Source organism: Natator depressus, chromosome 1 (assembly GCF_965152275.1).
Source record: "Natator depressus isolate rNatDep1 chromosome 1, rNatDep2.hap1, whole genome shotgun sequence".
Lineage (NCBI taxonomy): Eukaryota > Metazoa > Chordata > Testudines > Cheloniidae > Natator > Natator depressus.
The window spans coordinates 262,133,014-262,154,585 of record NC_134234.1 but is presented as its reverse complement, the minus strand read 5'-3'; the positions used below and the strand labels follow the sequence as shown (position 1 = coordinate 262,154,585).

The 21,572-nt window shown below is 42.7% G+C and overlaps 1 protein-coding gene across 1 annotated transcript in view; it reads left to right on the top strand.

Moving 5' to 3' along the window:
* ANO4 (anoctamin 4) overlaps positions 1–21,572 on the top strand; it is a 282,834-nt gene that overhangs the window by 258,772 nt on the left and 2,490 nt on the right. The window contains exons 23-27 of the mRNA XM_074941819.1: positions 447–599; positions 2,909–3,056; positions 11,530–11,649; positions 15,916–16,021; positions 19,247–19,442. Coding sequence (XP_074797920.1) covers positions 447–599; positions 2,909–3,056; positions 11,530–11,649; positions 15,916–16,021; positions 19,247–19,438 — 719 coding nt within the window. The 3' untranslated portion in view covers positions 19,439–19,442. The remainder of the gene's footprint in view (positions 1–446; positions 600–2,908; positions 3,057–11,529; positions 11,650–15,915; positions 16,022–19,246; positions 19,443–21,572) is intronic.

Genomic DNA, 21,572 nt, shown 5'->3' with positions numbered 1-21,572 from the left:
TTCTGGTGGAACTAGTGAATGTCGGAATGCAGGTTCACCTGTTAACTCCCTACACTCTGTTGCATCAATGTTTTCAAAATGTAGATACCTAAATAGAAGTGGCCTAATTTTTGAAGGTGCTGAAATTAAAAAAAATAAAATAAAATCAGTTAAACAGATCACAAAACAGCTCTCAAAACATATAGTTCATCAGCTTTTGTCTCTCTGTAGCAAGGAGCACAGATATAGTTCTCTAAAAAGCTCTCAGGAAATTCAACCATTTGTTCTCTCACCCTAGTGCTGGTCTTTTGGAAAAAGAATTGCCGTATTGATACCACTAGCACCACAGAGTGATAATATGGTACTTCATAATGAGCAAGTTTACTCGCTACATGGCATCTTAGTAGCCTGGCATTTTGCATGTAAATACAGTATTGAAAACACTAACCTTTTATTTCCTTTCCCAGTTCTTCAGTTTGGATTCACAACCATCTTTGTGGCAGCTTTTCCACTGGCACCACTTCTGGCCTTACTTAACAATATTATTGAAATCCGGCTTGATGCATACAAATTTGTCACACAGTGGAGGCGGCCATTAGCCTCAAGAGCCAAAGATATAGGTGAGCTGTTTATGTGTCTCTTTAAAGACAAAGTATTGATCATCTGATGAACCCAATGACTTTAAATTAAACTTTTAAATTAAACTTTAGCTTTGACTCCCGTCCTCTTTCTCATTATACAAAATAATGCACAATTTTGGCTCCTAAAAAAAAGGTGTAAACATTCAACGCAGGTTTGTTTTGATCACCTACTAATCCAAATTGGAAAATAGGTTTTTAATGGTGGATGACTTATCAGTCCAGATTTTTAAACTAAGTGTTCAGTGATCTCTGCTGGGTTTTCCTTTGGTGGATGCACTTTCTGAGTAGTACATGCAGCTGTTCACTTTGAATATAATAATGAGTTAGAGAAATTTAACAAATGATGCAAATTGAAGTAATTTCCATCTCCGAGAAGCTTTGCACAGTTTCTACTCACCCAGACAAAAGTAGGTTTCCCTTTGCCTGGTTGAGAAAACTACCCTCATGTCTACAAAGGTCTTTGAAGTGCTGAGAATATTGCCAGGTTTCAGAGTAGCAGCCGTGTTAGTCTGTATTCACAAAAAGAACAGGAGTACTTGTGGCACCTTAGAGACTAACCAATTTATTTGAGCATAAGTTTTCGTGGGCTACAGCTCACTTCATCGGATGTATAGAATGGAACATATAGTAAGAAGATAGATATATACGAAGGTGCCACAAGTACTCCTGTTCTTTTTGAGAATATTGCAAACTTTCCAGGACTGACTAAAGGATAGGGGACTCCAGCTACTGGCTAAATCTCCTCAGAGTGGCTAGTCTCTAGCTGGCTGGTAATAATAAAAAATAATAATAAAATAATAAAAAATAATCTTTTCACATTCTTACAATTCAATCATGTTTATGATTTTAAAATGTAATTTGAAGAATAGAGATTTAGGAAACATCCATTTACAACCAGATTCTGACCCCCTTATTCACAGTGAATAGCTCCTTACTCCAATCCCAGTTCAGCAAAGTATTTCAGCATGTGCTCAAGTGCTTTGCTGAATCAGGGCCTCTATGAACAGTTGGCTTCAGTGGGACTGCTAGCAGAGTAAGATGTAACTAAGCATGGGTAAAGGTATGGCCTCTTTGAGTGCTCCATCTTCAATGTGAAAGGTTGTGAACCTGTCCTAGGTGACAGGAAAGGAATGTCAGTCACGAGTTGCTTGGTGGGGGTGGTTTTCTAATAATGGATAAGCAAAATTGTACTCCTAGCATTTAAAGAAGTTTCAGATGCTTTCTTAAATCAGGTCGCCTAAGAATGGTCTTCTACAGATTTCAGTGTATTTTACTGTCCAAGAATTCTTGGATTGTCTCATTATCTTTTGGGGAATATTGTACTGGTGTGTTCCTCTAGTAATGGTTTGGTCCATGGTTTTTATTAATCATAAATATTTCCCCATCATCCCTAACCAAAACAATCATAAGTGTTAAACATAGGTCAGTTCTTCACATCATACACTTCTCTTCTTTGATTCCCGTCCGTCAGCTCAACAGCAACCATGGGGCTGAATGAAGTATTTCCACCACTTTCTTGTACCAGCTTCACGGCTTTGTTCAACTTTCATACACCTAACTTATTAATGACTGTAGTTTAACAAAGACTCATGCCCAAAGAAGAAACACTTTTTTTTTTGCAATGTCGTGGATCAAACGTTAAAAAAGAAACCTTCAGTCTTGTCTTATTAAGTTCCATGAAAGTTCTCCTAATGACTTTCACTGTGTGCACAGCCCTCTTAATGAAACTACGATCATTATAGAAGATAAAAGGCACTCACAGTGTAGGAGTGCTTTGATGCTTGCTACTTTTTAAAAGTATTTTAGAACTGGATAAGCAATGACACCTCTCTTCCATCATAGGCATGGAACCTCAGGAAGAACTGCTATATCAATATTCTTGCCTAAGATTCATGCCCTCGCCATTCATGCATGATGAACATACATGGTGGCTTGGCTAGCTATATTCATGCTCATTTGCTGGGATGGCATTTTGCCTGCTCACCAGTTGGAAGACCTCACTCTAGTACCATGTAATGATGGGTTCATACTGTCAGCCTGTATATCATTGCAAGCACCGTTGCTTCCTCAGGAAAAAATCCAGCTGTGACATTATCTAGTGCTAGACCCACATGTCCCCTAACATTTAAATAAATACACATGTTGATGCTTGCATGGCTCAGAAAGGAACATGCGAAATGACTGAGATAGGAAAAGTCAAGAATTCCCAGGCACGTTGCATGCAATATTTAAACTACTTTAATAATTGTCTTCCCTGAAACTAATGCAACATTTTCTATATTGGATAGGAATTTGGTATGGAATTCTGGAAGGCATTGGAATTCTCTCTGTTATCACAAATGCATTTGTTGTAGCTGTGACTTCAGATTTCATCCCTCGACTTGTTTATGCTTACAAATATGGACCTTGTGCAGGCCAAGGAGAAGCTGGACAAAAGTAGGCTTTCTTTAAGAAAATATTAATGTGCATGAAAATCTCTATTTCCTTGAAACATAAATAGCATTACTGTCTCCATATTTACAGATTCCACTAACAAGAATGTACTCCAGATTGCACTGCCATAGTAATTAATACTTTTGAGTATCAATAATACAGTCTGTGAGTAGCTGGGATTTATGATCTTAACTCAGGGAAAAAGTTCTGGATCAGTTATAGAAGGTTCAGTGGCTACAATAACATGCTATTATCATAATCAATATATTGGCCCAGATCACCAGCTGGTGTACCTTGTAAATGTGTAGTCAAAGGAGCTATACTGATTTTCACCAGTTGAGGAGCTGGGCTGTCATTTGTAGCTTATTCACTAAACCTCTTTCTGCTGATGTGGGATTTTACAAGTATTAATCCAAGAAAAGTGCAGAGTCTAATCAGAAGAGGCAACTCCAGCTTCATCAGCCAAGCTACAATTACTGAGCAAAATAACTTCTGTACTCCTTTAAAAAAGACAGAGCTCTTATATTAGGGCTTTTGAGAGGCAGTCCTGAATTGAGTCCGTGCTGTTCTTCTGCATTTTCATTCCAGTGTTGAGAAACACTAAATTACAATAGTGTGTGCACTATTAGCCTGCAACTGGGTATAATTTAAATTGAAGGGCATCTTAAATCTAGTGTGCTGGGGTAGAGGGGAGAAACCCTGAATGAAATCATTGGTTTCATCCAACCCAACTGAACTCCAAATGTTCAAAATTTGCAAATAAGCTCCTCGCCACTCTGGCAATAAGTGCTGTACTACATTAAAAGCGATAAGCTAAGCAAGCTAAGCAATACGTAGCAATAGTGAGCTTGCATTCTGCTATCAGATATAAATATTTCACTTCATAGCTTTATTTTCCCTCCCAGAAAGAGCGAAGGGGATTCTTTCTGTTGTTGCTTTTAGCCATATTTTGGATGTCAGTGCAGTTTAGTCACACCAATGGAGACAGTTCATGATTGGCAATGCTACTTAATTCATTATCCTGTCAAGGATTTGGCATTTTCGTATATGCTGGAAAAATTGTTCTGTTTCCATAAAGAGTTGTAGAAAATCTTTCAGTTGGTAAAGTGCTAGGTTTGATGCTGATCATTGGTGGGCATGTGCCTCTCCTTGCTGCCATTGTGTTTAGTGTAGGGCATGTAAGTGGTGTCAGCTTTTTTTTCTGCTTTATTAATTTCTTTCTTACCACAGTCCCAGAAAATGCATTTTGAAATTACATTTGATAAGGAAGACAATATAGTGCACTTGCTTTCAAATTAGTTCTGTTTAGAGACATTGGCCTGGCTTAAGGAAACAGATCTTAAACTGTTGTATTTTAAAGCCATTCACACAGTTTTCCAGCAATACGTTAAATAACATAAGAGACCAAATCTAATTCCTCAGAAGAGACCAACTTGGCTAATGCCTTTCTATGTCAACATTGCAGATGTAGTACATTACCATCAAGATAGTAGAAAATTATTCTTCAATTCTACAGGAATAGATAGTTCCCAAAGTTCAAGAATCTGGACCATGTAGCATAGGATATTTTAACAGTTTTGGGAGGAAAGGCATCAGAAAAATCATGCAGGATGCGAAAGAAAATATTGTAATTAATTTCAGCTCTATAGCTGCTTTAACTGTAGGTCTTGAGCCATAGCCAGATGGAACACCATTCAGGTACTAATCTGGTGGACACACAATTTCCCACAGAATTTAAGCTTACATTTTAAAAATAAACAACCAGTTTTACTGGTTGGGAAAAAACCTTACAAACGAGAACCCATGCAATTCCACCTTAGTCTGTTGCCAAACAATTATTTGGAGAGATGTGAACTGACTTGTTTGATAATTCTAAACCCTAATAATGGTGATCTAAGGCACAGCCTAAACTAGGAAATTGGCCACATCCTAAAATGGTTTTCAGGAAGCAATCTTGTAAAACAGTTCAGGTTACACCAGGGTGCTGGCTGCAGCCTGCCAACATTGATACAACATAAAACAGTGGTTGAAAACCAGTTTAAAAAGATTCTCAAGCCTGGGTAGCCTGGCTAGGAGGCCACCAGACTCACTTCAGACAGGCTACCAACTTGCTATCGGATGGTCACGATCAGTTTGTAGTCACTGTCAACCTTGGATTGTGTTCGGTTCACTGAATTAAGTCATTTAGCCTTGAGAATGGCTTTCATCTGCTGTTTAAAACAGATTAATCCACACAGGTCAGCACTGGCTAACACATCAGTACAACCTGAATAGTTTTCCTGAAAAACGTTAGCCATTTTCTAGTATAGAGGGGGATAAAAAAAATCTCAATATTGTTCACTATTTCATTGATGATCACTTCTGAAGAAACATTCAACTAACATGCTGATCCAGCAGGGCTGGCCTTACCATGAGGCGAACTGAGGCGGCTGCCTCAGGTGCCAGACTGTTGTTTTTTTTTGAGGGGGGGGTGCCACTAGGACCCAGAGTGTAGAAAATTGTCTGCTGCTGGTGCATATGTATTCTCTCTGCTCTAGATGCACAGAGACGGTGGAGTGCTGTGCTGGAGGAAGGAGGGCACAAGAGACATATCAGGCAGGCAGGAGAAAAGGTGAGAGGGAATAACAGAAAGCAACAGGAGCTGCAGGGAGAGAGAGGAGGAGGAGGAGCCTCTTATGTACCTCTCTCGCACCCCCAGGAGCCTGGACTGATTAACACCAGCTTCTCAGGGAGCTTCCTGTTTCCTGCTGCTTCCCTGAACGCACTTGAGGAGAACAGGCAGTCAGCTGAAGTAGCAGGAGCCAGTTAGGCCCTTAAGACGCGGATATCTTCCCTCACTCAGGCCCTGATACCAGCCTGCTTATTTGTCCCCTTCAACTGAGTGTTGAGAGCCACTATAGTTGGCACAGAACAGCAGTCATGAGTGAAAGAAGAAAACGCCCCTCTGGGGCAGCATTCAGAAAAAGAAAGAAAGCAAAGGAAGCTTTTCTATCTAAGCAGGAAGGAGCTCTCCTGAGATACATAGACACAAATGTTCACGGTCAGCCTTCTGGCCCCAGTGAGGACATGAGTGGTGAGGCGATGCCTGATCTTCCAGTTAGCTGGAGTGCAGGTGACCTGGCAGCTACTGCAGCATCCATATCTCCATCTCAAATGGATGTAACCATGCACATTCCTGAAGAAAAGTATAGATTAGAGAAGAGTGTGGTGGAGGCACAAGAAACAGCTGCTGCTGAGTTTAGTTCCTTAAGTCTAGATGATCCAGGACTGTGGACCCACTTGAGCAGTAGCCTGAGGGACTTCCTTGTACTGCATGGACCACAGCAAGTGAAAAACTTCATGTTCCCCAAAGACAATGAAAATAGAAGTTTCCATCCAACACATTACTGGCGTGAAATCCCCAATGGTGACGAAGTGGAGAGGCCATGGCTTATCTACTCAAAAACCCAAAATGCTGCATACTGTTTTTGTTGCAAACTCTTCCAGTCTAATGTTCCAGCCACATTGAGTTCCACAGGAACAAAGGACTGGAAAAATCTGGCTAGAAATCTGGCATGCCATGAGAAGGCAGCAACTCACTAGAGAGCATTCCATAGGTGGAAAGAGCTTGAGAGGAGACTAAGGTTAAAGGCCACCATAGATGATCAGCATCAAGAGAAGATTGCATCAGAGTCTCTTTACTGGCAAAATGATCTGAAAAGGCTCATTGCCACTGTGAGAATGCTTGCTACCCAAAACCTAGCACTGCCTGGCACTTCAGTCCAGCTGTATGTGCCAAACAATGGAAACTTCCTTAAAATTGTGGAGCTGATGGCTAAGTTCGATGCTGTACTCCAGGAGCATCTAAGAAGAGTCACCACCCAAGAAATGTACACACCACTACCTTGGAAAAACAATTCAAAATGAGATCATACAGTTACTGGCAACAAAACTCAAACAGAAGATTGTGGCAGATCTGAAGTCAGCAAGATATTACTCTGTTATTCTGGATTGCACACCTGACATCAGCCATACGGAACAAATGACTTTAATGGTGCGTTTTGTAACAACAACAACAGAACCTAGTGAAAATGTCCCTGCAATGGTGACTGTCAGAGAGCATTTTCTAGAATTTATTGACATTGATGATACTACAGGAGCTGGTATGACAAATGTGCTTCTTAAAAAGCTGGAAGATACAGGAATTGTGATAGCTGACATGAGAGGTCAGGGCTATGATAATGGTGCCAACATGAGAGGAAAGAACAGAGGAGTGCAGACACAGATCCGAGAGTTAAACCCTCGAGCTTTTTTGTCCCATGCAGTTCTCATTCATTGAACTTGGTAGTCAGTGATGCAGCATCAGCTTCTAGTGAGGCTGCTGAATTTTTTAATGTAATTCAAAGCATCGATGTGTTTTTCTCTAGGCATCAACTCATCGATGGCAGATTTTGAAGCAACATCTGGGAACATCCTCTCTGACGCTGAAACCACTGAGTGGCACATGATGGGAAAGTTGAGTGGAGGCAATAAAGCCTATCAAACACCAAATTGGGAAGATAGATGATGCCATAGTTGCCATTATTGGGGATGACGCTAGGACTGGAACTGTTCATGAGAGAACAGTGGCAGAGGGAAACGGAATCACCAGAAACATACATAACTTCAAATTTCTGTGTGGCTTAGTGATGTGGCATGACTTACTGTTTGAAATAAATGTTGTAAGCAAGAGACTCCATGGTGTTGACCCTGATACATCTGGAGCAATGGAACAACTGGAGAAAGCAAAGTCAGACCTACAGTCTTACCAGCCAGATGAGGGATTTCAAGATGTTCTGAAGAGTGCACAGAAGTTAGCAGAGGAACTTCACACGGAAGCTATTTTCCCACCCATTCAAGAATACAAGAGTCACCAAAGAAGACGACATTTTGATTACAAGGCACAGGATAATCCCATAAGAGACCCCAAACAACAATTCAAAGTTGAATTCTTTAACCAGGTGCTAGATTGTGCAATACAGTCAGCTAAAGAACGTTTCATGCAGCTAAAGGAACAGAATAGTATATTTGGGATGTTGTATGATATTCCAAAACTCCTCACTATACCTGAAGAAGACCTAACCAGCAATGCAGGGCACAAACAGGGGTGGCAAGATGTCTGGGCCCATGGTGCCCGGGCTCTAGCAATATTTAGGGCCCAGGGGCCCGGCTCTACCAATGTTTGGGACCAGGTCTCTCCCCCGGCCCCGCCTGCCACCCCCACGCACCTCCCCCAAGTGTCCCCCGGCCCCGACTTCCTGCCCCCGCATGCCACCCCCAGACCGGACCATCCGTGCCTCATCCCTGCCTCTCCCCTGCAGCTCCAGGCTGACTCCGCTCTGCTGGCTCCCAGCATCAACTGCCGCCGCAGGGTCCTAGTGCCCCCCACTCCCTAGTGGCAGAGCAGGCTGACCCTGACCCTTCCCTTCTGCCTTGGACCCTTCCCTTTTCCAGCAGCACCCTCCACCAGCACAGGGCCTCCCCCCACCCCCCGCCTGCAGTCACCTCTCCTGGGCAAGGGGCAGCCCCATCCCTCACCCCCATTGAGGCTATATGAGGGGCAGCAGGGGAGGAGGGGCACATGTGATGGCAGCCCCCCTCCCCCGGAACCCACCACAGGGATGGTGAGGGGGCTTCCTGGACCTGAGATGGGCCCTAGGAGCACGTGCAGTGACAGTGTTGCGGGGTGAGTGTGCTGCCAAGGTGGGGAGGGGCGGGCCCTCCCCCAGAGCTCACTGCTGCCGGCAGGGAAAGGGCTGGGGGTAGTCCTTCTCTCTGGCCCCAGCCCCGGGGCAGCCTGCCTGCACCCCAACCTCCTCATCCCCAGCCCTGCCCCACCCCAGAGCCCACACTCCTAGCCAGAGCCCTCACCCCAACCCTCTGCCCTGGCCCCAGCCAGAGCCCTCATCCCCCAGCACCCTAATCCTCTGTCCCAGCCCTGAGCCCCCTCCTGCATCATGAACCCCCAGCCCACACCCCAACCCTCTGCCCTAGCCCTGAGCCCCCAGCCACACCCCAAACCTCTCATCCCCGCACACCTTCCCACCCCAACTCCCTCCCAGAGCTTGCATCCCCTCCCATCACCAAACTTTCTCCCAGAGCCTGCACCCAAACTCCATCCCAGAGCCTGCACCCCTCTCCCCCTCCTGCACCCCCACCCCCTGCCCCATCCTGCACCCAGCACCTAAACTCCTCCCAGAGCCTGCACCCTAGACCCCCTCCCCCACCCAAACTCCCTCCCAGAGCCCGACCTCTCACCCCTTTTGCACCCCAGAGCCTTAGGCAGATGGGGGGGCAGAGTTTGGGGGGGCGGGTTCTGGGCCACCCCGTTGACACATGATGACATGCGTGATATTGATGCGAGGGATTTAGGTGATGAACTTAAAGCCCTTTCAAGATACATTTCAGCAGGATCAACTCCATAGGCTGTTCTGGAATATATGTGCACAAATAAAATGATCACCCTCTTTCCAAATGCTTTTGTTGCTCTGCGCATACTTCTAGCACTTCCTGTAACAGTTACCAGTGGAGAACGCAGCTTCACCAAGCTGAAGTTAATTAAAAAACATCTACGCTCCACAATGACACAGGAGTGGCTGGTCGGCCTTGCAACCATCTCAATAGAGCATGAGCTGGCCCAGACTGTGGACCTTCAGCAGGAAGCAGTTCAAATCTTTGCAACCAAGAAGGCACGGAAAGCACCACTTTGATTATTCAAACAGATAAAAATGCCAGACAAGAAAAGTTACATTTGCTGTTCAGGCGTTTGAAAGTTATGTGTTACTTACAATTTTTGAACAAGGCATTTTAAGTTGGTTCTCCTTTATTGGGGTAGGTAGCAGAGCAGTACCATGAGAGGAGTAGACAGGAAGAAGGCAGAATTGCTACCTATCAAAGTTTTGGCCCAAGCCAGGGGGCATGGGGGCGTCATTTGAGCTCCCCGCCTCAGGTGCCAAAATGTTGTGGGTTGGCCCTGTGATCCAGTATGACTGGATGTCACTGAAGTTAGAGATGGGAAAGACATGGCACCTCAGTGTGGAAAAGGAATGGTAACAGTGTAACGCTCCTTTAGACTCGCGTTGAATTTGGGGCAGTAATTTTGCAGACATGGCTGAGAATTCTGTTGGCAGCTGTGATTGTCTTTCTCAGCCAGTGGCAGGATTAAAGCCTCTTCAGCTTTATGCACCATGCTGAATAATTTGGCTGGACTTTCATGCACGTGGCCCGTGCAGAGCAAGGATGGCATAAGACTCTTGTCCAGCTTCATCTTTAATGATATTAGCTGTGAATTTGAACCAGCAAGGTGATCTCTCCCAGACCTCCTTTGCCAGACCTTATTACCATTAACCAACAATTAGGAGCTAGTGTCTCTGAGCCATGAAGGAACACAGGAATTGCTACACTGGCTCAGACTAGTGGCCCATTTTAGTGTGATATCTTGTATCTGACAGTGGCCAAAACCAGCTTTAAAGGAAGGTGCACAAAACCCCATAATGGCCAGTTATGCAATAACCTGCCCACAAGGAGATGTTTCTTTCTAACCTCCATCAGCTAGAGATTAGTTTATGCCAGGAAATATGGGTTTTATATTCCTTATTAAAATTATCATTTCTAATATAACTGTGAGTGTTTCAGTATTCAACAAATGTCTACTCCTTCCTTGAATACTACTCTTGGCCTCAATGATATCTTGTGGCAATGAGTTCCATGGGTTAATTGTGATGTAAATGGTATTTCCTTTATCAGTTTTAAATCTATTGCCTTTCAATGGCATTGAATGTCCCCTTGTTCTTGTATTATGAGAAAGTGTAAATAGGAGGACCCAATTTATCTCCCTTGTGCCATTCATTATTTTATGTATCTCTGTTGTGTCATCTCTCATTACTCTTCTAGCTAAACAGTCCCCATCTTTGTAATTTCTCCTAATACAGAAGCCTTTCAATGCCTCTAATCATTTTTGTTCCCTGTCTCTTAACCCTTTTCTATTTCTGTTACATACATAACTTTTTAGATAGAGTGACCAGAATTTGAACACAGTATTCCAGATTCAGATGTGATGTATGAGTGCAAGTGTGGGAGGGGGCAAATCTAAGTACTTTAAAGGAATCTAATTTTACATACAGGGTGACACTAAATTGATTGGGGAGGGAAGGAGAAGGTATAAGTTACACTAACTAAGGCGCTCTGAGATTTACCTCTGTTTTCTGGGTCAGCTAATCTCTGCATTTTTAAGCATGCAAAAAGGGGATTTTGGTGTGAATTTGCTTTAACAAAGTTTTGAAAAGTAATCTATGAAACAGCAGATTTGGATTGAGGGAGACAGAAATTACCACAACATGCTTTTCAAATATTAATAGGTATCACTGTTTAGGTATAGATTTAGGAAACCAGGGAGAGAAATGTCCTCCTAAGTGGGATTGGGCTGAGTGTCCTGACTTCAGGGTTTCTTGTTCTCCAGGTGTATGGTAGGCTACGTTAATGCCAGTCTATCTGTATTTCTGGTGTCCGACTTTGAAAACCGTTCGGAACCAACATCTAATGGAAGTGAATTTTCTGGCTCACCGTTAAAATATTGCAGGTAAGAATCTCACCAAAATATCCTTTTCTTTGTAAAAAATCACCAGGTGGAAGCATCATGCTAGAGTCTCTCTTGACTTGTTTTCAAAGTTTAAAAAATGAAATGAAAAATGCATTTTGTATGTGTAAAAGGAGTAAAAAGTACAGAACACCACTTATACTGTGCCTATGAGTGGGGAGGTGCCCAATCTTTGGAATAAGGAAGGCTGCCTTGGCAACTAGCCAGGATCTTGAAGGACATCTGAAATTTGCATAAAAAATGTCTTTCTAAAAAAACAGAACTAAAAGAACTGCCCACAAGCATATTCTTTGCTTATCCTTCAATTTCCACTGACAGATTGTGGAGGAGACTTGGTCTGATCTTGGGTTTTAATCCTGGTTCTAATGCTGACTTTCTTGCTCACTCTACCTGTAGAGTAAAATTCACCTTTCTGCAGAGAGCCTGCATAGGTCTATGCACTATGTAAGTCCCACCTAAGCCCTATTTTGATGGCTTATGTGATGCCTAGGACTTATACAGGCTCTGTGCGTAGGAGCGAATTTCACCGTACGTGAAAAACCATTGCAAGAAACACCCTGTGCTCACAATACTTGTACAACATCTGATGTCCCCATACGATAATTGTCCCCATACGATAATTGTCCCATGCCTTATGTCGGAGCTGGTTTTAATGGTTGGTTACAACACCTCAGATAGTTTCTAGCTGCAGTTAAGCTGAACTAGTAGAAACTCCAGTGGTTTCTCTCCATTGCACTGGTTCAACCAGTCCTAGCTCCATCCCACAACTGTGTGCATCATATATGGAAATTCCCCACTGTCCTCTGCTCCCGGCAACAGTGTTTGCCACTATGCGATGGGGCTTCATAAGACCCAGAAAACACCAGTGCAACAATGGTGTTAAGATCTGCTCTGTGAGGATGCACACACATTGTTCCATCAAAACAGTGTTGCAGAGACCTGGTAAAGACCTTTGCAAAGACAAGACTCTCTATTTGTCCTTGAATAAGTCTCCTAACCTCCCTCTTTGGTTTCTCCATCTCTTAGTGGTGATAGCATTTACTTACGCCCAAATGTCATATAAGAATTAATTTGTTAATGTTTTCAAGCTCTTTGAACATGAAAAGGGCCATATAAGCACTAAGTATTATTATTGAAGGGGCTTCGCATCTGCAGGAAATTCCAACATTTTGTTTTCATCCCAAATTTGGATGAAAAGTCGAAACTTCAAATTTTTTCACAGAACAGAAACTCAATAAAGTTTCATTTTGGTAATGTTGGAACTTTTTTTTTTTTTTTTGGACCAAAATGAAAATTTTGATATCCATGAAATCAAAATATTTATTCCATTTTGTTGGAATGACCCAAAATGCTCTGTTTCAAGGGGGAACTTGGGTAGAACAACTGTGTAATGCTGTTATTTTATAATGCAGAGTTGGTTTGTGAACATGAGCTCAAATGACTGCAAAGCCTCTTCTTTATTATGAAACAATAAAATATCCTTTGATCGGTCTCTAGAGCCCAAGGGTACTTTAGTGTCCAGTGAAAAGACTCCTGACATTTTGTTAAGTCTGAAAATAATATTTCTTGCACTTCTATAGCAAACTGAGCAGTTTTCCTCTGAAGTTATTGTTTTCATTTAGGGAGCTGAAACAATTATGAGGCTCTACTGCACACTATTTGGCAGGATATAACCCTAAGAATAGGTTAGATCAATACATATCCTATTCTGTGATACAGAGCTGCTGGCCAAAAAAGGCTTCATTCCAACTTAATAATCTTAATATTTTTATAAGACTTGTCTCTGACCATCCACCACTTAATATCAATGGGGTTACAGATTAAAATAATATTTGGTTTTGATATTTTAGAGAAATAGAAACCAGCGCTGTTGTGCTCCTTCAGGGAGTTCCAAATTCTGCAGCTGTTAGTCAGTGAGATCTCCTGTTGAGGTCAATCTGAGATTTCCCTGGGTAAGCACTAAATGCAGGCTTCAGGATTTGGCCTGGGATACACATGCATGTGTAACACCTACAGACCCTGGTTGTCAGTGGGCGGGATTGAACGAACCTGGGACCTCTGGAGCTTAGTGCATGAGCCTCTACCGCATGAGCTAAAAGCCAGCTGGCTCTTAGCTAAGGCTGTAGAGCAGACTCATTTAGCTCTCTCTCTAAGTGGTCTCCGTGCCACTAGATGGGACAGAACACCACAGCCAAGGAGGTGTGTGGGTTACACGTGCTACCATAATAGTCATATAAATCACATATGTATTCTTAAACATTTCTTGCCAGAGGGCTCACAGCATTGTGGTATCTAGGGCTCTGCCACAGTATTAATAATGAAGTCATCCCCATCATCTAAAAATAAACTAATTCTTACTTGTAAACCAGGCCCTTTTATCAAATAAAATATTTTGTCTGGCATGAAGAAAGGGTGGGGGAGAAACTCCACAAATTTAGCCCAACAATTAAACAAATCTTCCACAAAAACAACTAAAAAGGAGGTAGTCTTAGCTCTCATTCTCATCCTCTGGCATTTGTTACAGGGAGGCTAACTGGCCTTAACCCACTTCAACTAAAGCAGGATTTGGCACTTGAATCTCAGTTTGCTAATTCAAACTGCCACTGCAAAATCACTAGATACAGCTATGTTCTTTGGCGAGTATATTTACTTATTAAATATATATGTCCCTGCCTGTGGAATGGAGAGTGTGACTGACTTTCTTTTAATCGGTTTACAAGACATTTAATCAACCTGAATTCTACTGGTTTCAGAGTAGCAGCCATGTTAGTCTGTATCCACAAAAAGAACAGGAGTACTTGTGGCACCTTAGAGACTAACAAATTTATTTGAGCATAAGCTTTCGTGACCTACAGCTCACTTCATCGGATGCATGCAGTGGAAAATACAGTAGGGAGATTTTATATACCCAGAGAACATGAAACAATGGGTGTTACCATACATACTTTAACGAGAGTGATCAGGTAAGGTGAGCTATTACCAGCAGGAGAGGGCCGGGGGTGGGGGCGAACCTTTTGTAGTGATAATCAAGGTGGGCCGTTTCCAGCAGTTGATCTTGGTAATTTCAATTGTACTTTAAAGCCCCATATTGATAGGAATGAAAATTTAGTTTAATCGTTTATCTGCAAAGAAATTACAGAGAAATGTATTCCATAATGTAGTTTGTGTGATGGATAGGAGTCCTTTAATTTTCAAGCAAGACAGTTTATGCAGACAGATCTGTTAATAATTTACCATCGCTATTACAGAGCCCAGATTTTTCCCTCCATATGAGACACAAAACAATCTGTCAAAGTCTTCCCTAGTTCCTGGGCTGCTGTATTTATTTAGTCCCTTACAAGTACAAAAATTACCAGATTACCATAGAAGACCCATCTCTAGCTAAGGTTCCCAGCCAGGGCCTTCTATTACAGTCCTTAAACAGCCACTAATCTTCCTCTTTTGTAAAACATTTCATGCTCAGGAGCCAGTGTTTTGGCTGCAGAAGGGAATAAGTGGGCAGCTAAAACAATTTGCACTGAAGATGCTGAAATGTAAGAAGAATTCAGTGCTGACTGAAATCCCAAAACACAGTTTATTCCATTTGTGTATAGATGCCTCTCTAATCTGAGGCCTATCGGTCAGAGAAAAAATATGTTTTTGTTCATCTTATTTCTCCTGTGGGTTTGGGTTGCTTTTGTTTCTAAATTAGCTTAGAGCTAAAAACTTCTGTGTATTACTTAACAAGGTATATTCAGACATTGTTCATACCCAGTTTTCAAACCTGTGTAGGAAACAGATTAGGCAGAAGCCAAATTTCCCCTCCTTTTTAGATTAGGTTTCTGTGGGATTATTTTGGAATTACCTCTTTGACAATAAAATCAAATCCATATGAATGTTATTTTATTGAGGGCTTGGTTCTTCAAAAGACAGTTTTTAAAAACAGTAGACCTGATTCTCCTCTCACAGTGGTTTTACCATGGAGTGGTGTCACTGGGTGAAATCTTGGCTCCACTGAAGACAATGACAAAACTCCCATTGACTTCTGTGTGGCCAGGATTTCACCCATTGACTTCAGTGGAGTTATTCATTATTACCATTGGTGGAAGTGAGGAAAGAATCAGTATTTTAGTAACTTGTATCATTTTTGGCTTGAGATCCCTGTTGTTGCAAGGAGGATATAGTCAAAGAATAGCATTCTGTTATGTTCTCTGTGAAGCGTAGCAGTTTATCACTGTACTGAAATGCAACATTCGGTTTGTTTTTCAGGTACAGAGACTATCGAGACCCTCCTCATTCCCCGGTACCCTATGGCTACACATTGCAATTCTGGCATGTCTTAGCAGCACGGTTGGCTTTTATTATTGTATTTGAGGTCAGTTTTCATATAAGGGACTAGATGATATAATTAATAATTAAGCAATCAATTTGCAAATACCTAGAAGATAATAAGATAAGTAACGGTCAGCATGGGTTTGTCAAGAACAAATTGTGTCACACCACCCTAATGACTTTCTTTGACGTGGATAGGGAGGAAGTGGTAGATGTGGCATATCTTGACTGTAGTAAGGTTTTTGATATTGTCTCGCATGACCTCCTCATAAACAAACTAGGAAAATACAATCTAGGTGGAGCTACTATAAAGTGGGTGCATAACTGGTTGGAAAACCATTCCCAGAGAGTAGCTATCAGTGGTTCACAGTCAAGCTGGAAGGGCATATCGAATGGGGTCCCGCAGCGATCAGTTCTGGATCCGGTTCTGTTCAATATCTTCATCAGTGACTTAGATAATGGCATAGAAAGTATAAATTATAAAGTTTGCGGATGATACCAAGCTGGAAGGGGTTGCAAGATCTTTGGAGGATAAGATTAAAATTCAAAATGATCTGGAGAAATGATCTGAAGTAATGGTCTGGATGAAATTCAATAAGGACAAGTACAAAGTACTCCACTTAGGAAGGAACAATCAGATGCACACATACAAAATGGGAAACGACTGCCTAGGAAGGAGTACTACAGAAAGGTCATAGCAGATCACAAACTAAATATGAGTCAACAATGTAACACGATTGCAAAAAAAGCAAACATCATTCTGGGATGTATTAGCAGGAGTGTTATAAGCAACATACAAGAAGTAATTCTTCTGCTCTACTCCACGCTGATTAGACCTCAGCTGTAGTACTGTGTCCAGTTCTGGGTGCCACATTTCAGGAAAGATGTGGAGAATTTGGAGGAAGTCCAGAGGGGAGCAAAAAAATGATTGAAGGTCTAGAAAACATGACCTATGAGGGAAGATTGAAAAAATGGGGTTTGTTTAGTCTGGAGGAGAGAAGACTGAGAGGGGACATAACAGTTTTCAAGTACATAAAAGGTTGTTACAAAGAGGAGGGAGAAAAATGGCTCTCATTAACCTCTGAGGAGAGGACAAGAAGCAATGGGCTTAAATTGCAGCAAGGGCGGTTTAGTTTGGACATTAGGAAAATCTTCCTGTCAGGGTGGTTCAGCACTGGAATAAATTGCCCAGGGAGGTTGTGGAATCTCCGCCACTGGAGATTTTTAAGAGTAGGTTGGACGAACACCTGTCAGGAACGGTCTAGATAATACTTAGTCCTGCCTTGAGTGCAGGGGACTGGACTAGATGACCTCTCAAGGTCCCTTCCAGTCCTATGAGTCTATGATTAAACGGTTGCAGTATGTACAAGGCCTGTGGAAGTGGTTAGGTTATGGACTTGGGTGGAGTGAAGAGCGCAAGAAGGGAGAGAGTAAAGAAAGAAGTATAGAGATGTATCCAATGAGAACCCTTGGATTATTCGCTGGGTTGGAAGAACCTGACATAAAAAAAGCTCTATGGGACAGAGGATCAGGCCTCTCTTTCTGTTTGGAAACCACCTAGCACATTGTAGGTGCCACAGGCACTGGCTTCCTCTGGGCCCCAATGGTGCTCAATCTCCTGCTTTGCCCCAGGCCCCGCCCCCACCCAACCCCTTCCCCAAAACTTCCACCCCCACCCCACTTCTTCCTGCCCATGCTCCACCCTAGGTCCTGTCCCCACCCCACCCCTTCTCCCAAGTCCCCACCCCCACCCTGCCTCTTCTGTCCCGCTTCACTTCCCACCCAGTTCTGCCCCCTCCCCTGAGTACACCCCATCCCCGCTCGTCCCCCTCCCTCCCTCCCAGTACCTCCTGCACGCCGCTAAACAGCTGATCATGGCAGGTGGGAGGCGTTGGGAGATAGGGGAGGAGTTGATCAGGGGATCCGCTGGCAGACAGGAGGTGCTGGGAGACAAGGAGGGAGCTGGCTGCTGGTGGGTGCTACGTACCCCCTGGTTTTTTCCGTGGGTGCTCCAGCCCTGGATCACCCATGGAGTCGACACCTATGGTAGGTGCTACTGGAAAGAAAGAACAATTATCATAAAAGATTTAGCTAAGACAGAAGTACTTAAGGGAAGCTTTGTCATTGAGTTTGGAGATGGAGATCAGTGTAAATAACTACACTAAATAATAACAACTGCAACACGCCATCCTGAACCTAGAGTTAATGTAGAGCAGTTTAAGGTGTGGCTGCTTTGCATTTGGACTTAGCTCAAACACAGCAGAAGATAGATACTAGGACGTATCTCTTAAAAGAAAAGTTATTCATCTTGCAGACAAACAAAAACGGAAAGCGATGTGCCAAGGCTAAAGGATCATCGTCCCTCAGATGTAGCAAAACACACCAGTTTAGATATTGCATCTTTCTGCTGCTGACGAGAGAATTCATAGGAAGAGTTGCTACAGCTTCTATTCTGTAACCCTCAAAGTAAAGAGCCCAAATTGGAGTGAAAAATATCCTTTTTCATCTCCAATTTGTCTACGTGAGACGGAAGAGGGCTCTGGTTCCACCGATTGTTCACCCAACTTCAGAGAACAAACTCCAAAAAACCTCTTTGATTAAACAAAATGGAAAAGAAGAGAAGAGCAGAACAATTCTCCTCTACCCCACCAATTTTTATTCTAATGTGCCTAAATCATTAGGGACAAAATGATTGATAAATGCACCGGATATTTAACAGGGACATTTTAGGTAGATTGCAGTGTGGTTTTATATTAGAGGTACAGAACATTCGAAAGCAGCATTGTTTTCCAGTAATAATGACTTGGGTCTGAAATCACTGGGAGTTTTTCCAGAGTAAAAAAAAGGAGTAAATCCTTTGTCCCCTTTCCTGCAGTGTGATCCACTAGTATTGGCCCCCTACCTCCAGACAGAGTCCACCTGATTTCAGGGCACAGACTCCAGAGTCTGAACTAACAGATCACACAGCAGGATTGGGGCCTTAATTTCTATACTGAACTTTGTGACAGTATTATTGCGCCAAATCAAGCAGTGGTTTAGTGCTTGCTCAGGCATCGGCCTCCGCTGACTTCGGCTGGAGTTCTGCCTGAAGAGGGACTGCAGGATTTGGCGCCTTAATATTTCAATTTTTAATAAAAGTTTGAGTTCTAGATCAACATCTTTTTGTTACCTAGGAGATTTTACTCCCCTTTGAAAAATGAATCAAACTGGAAACTGTAGTAAAAAGATTAATACTTTTTATCCCTCTTAAATCCTTTTGTTTTCACAGCACCTTGTCTTTTGCATAAAGCACCTGATTTCATATTTAATCCCAGACCTTCCGAAAGATCTGAGGGATCGGATGAGGAGAGAAAAGTACCTGATTCAGGAAATGATGTACGAAGCAGAACTGGAACGTCTGCAGAAAGAACGGAAGGAGAGGAAGAAAAATGGAAAATCTCATCACAATGAATGGCCCTGACTGGGTGAGGGAGAAATTATTTAAATGGAACCATTAATTCTAGTTAGTTATTCAATAACCCAGATTTATACTGGGTTGGGAATAGTCAGGAGTGGATGAGAACAACTTAAAATTATATTGCATGCAGTTAGCATGCATATGCCCCTATTCAAAATGCACACATCAGACTAAAGTCTCTGCACTGGACCCCAGACAGCTTCCAAGGCCAGTTTAAGGTCTTGTTCCTAACCTTAAAAGCAATTCATGGATCAAACCCCAGCCACATTAAAGACCCAGTTTCAATCTATGAACCGCCACAACAGTTACACTCCTCTGGGACAATACAGATCACAAAACCCCGGACAAAGCACATGAGAGCTGGGGACAAAGCATTCTTGGTCGAGGGGGTCTAGCTATGCATCATAATTCCAGAGATTAGGCAAATCCAGAATCTTGTCTTGTCTTCAGGAAGTGCTGCAAAGTCATCGTCTTCCAAAAAAGACTTTTCACCAAAGCAAGAATAACACAACATTGACACCCCCATCGGCCTTATAAACCTCAACCAACAAAAACAAAATAGCAAATTAATAAAATCTAAAAAATCAAAACCAAAAACCTTATCCCAAGCAAAGATTTTACCCCAAAAAGGGAGAAGTGGCAGGGACTCCAGGAAATCCACTGGTGGCTTCATTATTGCTAATGATTTTATGTAGAAGGAGCTGAGATATTATGTGATAGGCAGCCACATACACCATGAAGATAGATTGATTCACACTTCTATAGCACTTTCTGTCTAAGCATGTTAAAGTGCTTCACAAGCATTAATGAACTGAGTCTCCCAATACTGCTGTGTGGTTGCCAAGCAAAGTTGAGCCTGTTTTACAGGTGTGCGAAGATGAAAAGCCCATTGGAGGAGTTGGCTGCGCAGCTCTTTTAAAGAATAGGCAGGTGCCCAATTATGGATTTAGGTGTTTAGCATTAGGTGTACTTGAAAATCTTATCCAGAGTAGTAGCCTGCTTTTCAGAGGTGCTGAGCAGCTGCAGCTCCCCTTGAGGTACATAGAGGACTGACCAGTACTCAGCACCTCAAGCCTTAGGTGCGTCGCCTAAAGTCACATGCCGGAGGTGTGGGGCACAACTATAACCCAGATTTGTTTGTACTGCATTAGCACCTAGTGGCCTCCAGCACGGATTAGGGAATACTGTACACAAACATAACAAGCAGATGGTCCATGTCCCACAGAGTTTACAGTCAAAAGATGAAATGACAGGTGGCTACAATTACCAGAGGGGGAGCGCACAGCCATCCAAGAGCTCCTGACTCTGAGTCTTGTTCTTTATTCATGAGACCATCCCTCCAAAAATGTGGGAAGAGGTTTAAAAGGTACATTAAAATATGAAATGACATTAAATCCTACATGCAGAATAATAAGATGATAATTCTGGACAAGTAATGGAAAAAGAATTGGTCACTACAAACATCAGCCAATAACTGATCTGACTAAAAGGACTCAGGGATAAACAATTTAGGTCTAAATTATTTTGCAAAGTGTTCAGCTTTCCACTGTTAAACATTCCAAAAGCCACTCACCCGAATTACATGTGATCTTAGGAACCAGCAACTGAATAAGTGTCAGATGGTGTGATACAAATCAGAACATGCTGGCTGGATGTTGTTAAAAGTAAGCTGGGTCTCACTCCTAAGTAATAACACTGAAATGCCTGCAGAATATAAAAGCATAAACACCATCCAGGGCACTCAGCAGCCCGATCTATAGGAATACAAATGGACACACAGATCAAAGTGAACGTAGACCTGGTGGGATTCCCTTAGAAACAAAATAGGAATGTGAGTCAAACAATTTGATTTAACACTTTTCTAAGTAAATAGAGCGCCAACACTTTAACCAAGTCCGTGAAGAAGGCGGCACAGACCTGTCCCTTCTCCGGAGCTTTCCCAATGGATTTCAAGCTGCATCCTGCTTTGTGACAAGTTAACAGCAGCTCCTCCCACACAAGGTACGAGAGCCCACTCACCCAGGCCATGCTGGCAGCTTCACTTTGAGATGTCCCTCTTCTGGAGAGCGGTATAGCGGCAGCGTACACACGTTTGCAAAACATTATTGCCTGGTACAAGATTCTGCCAAACACGTCC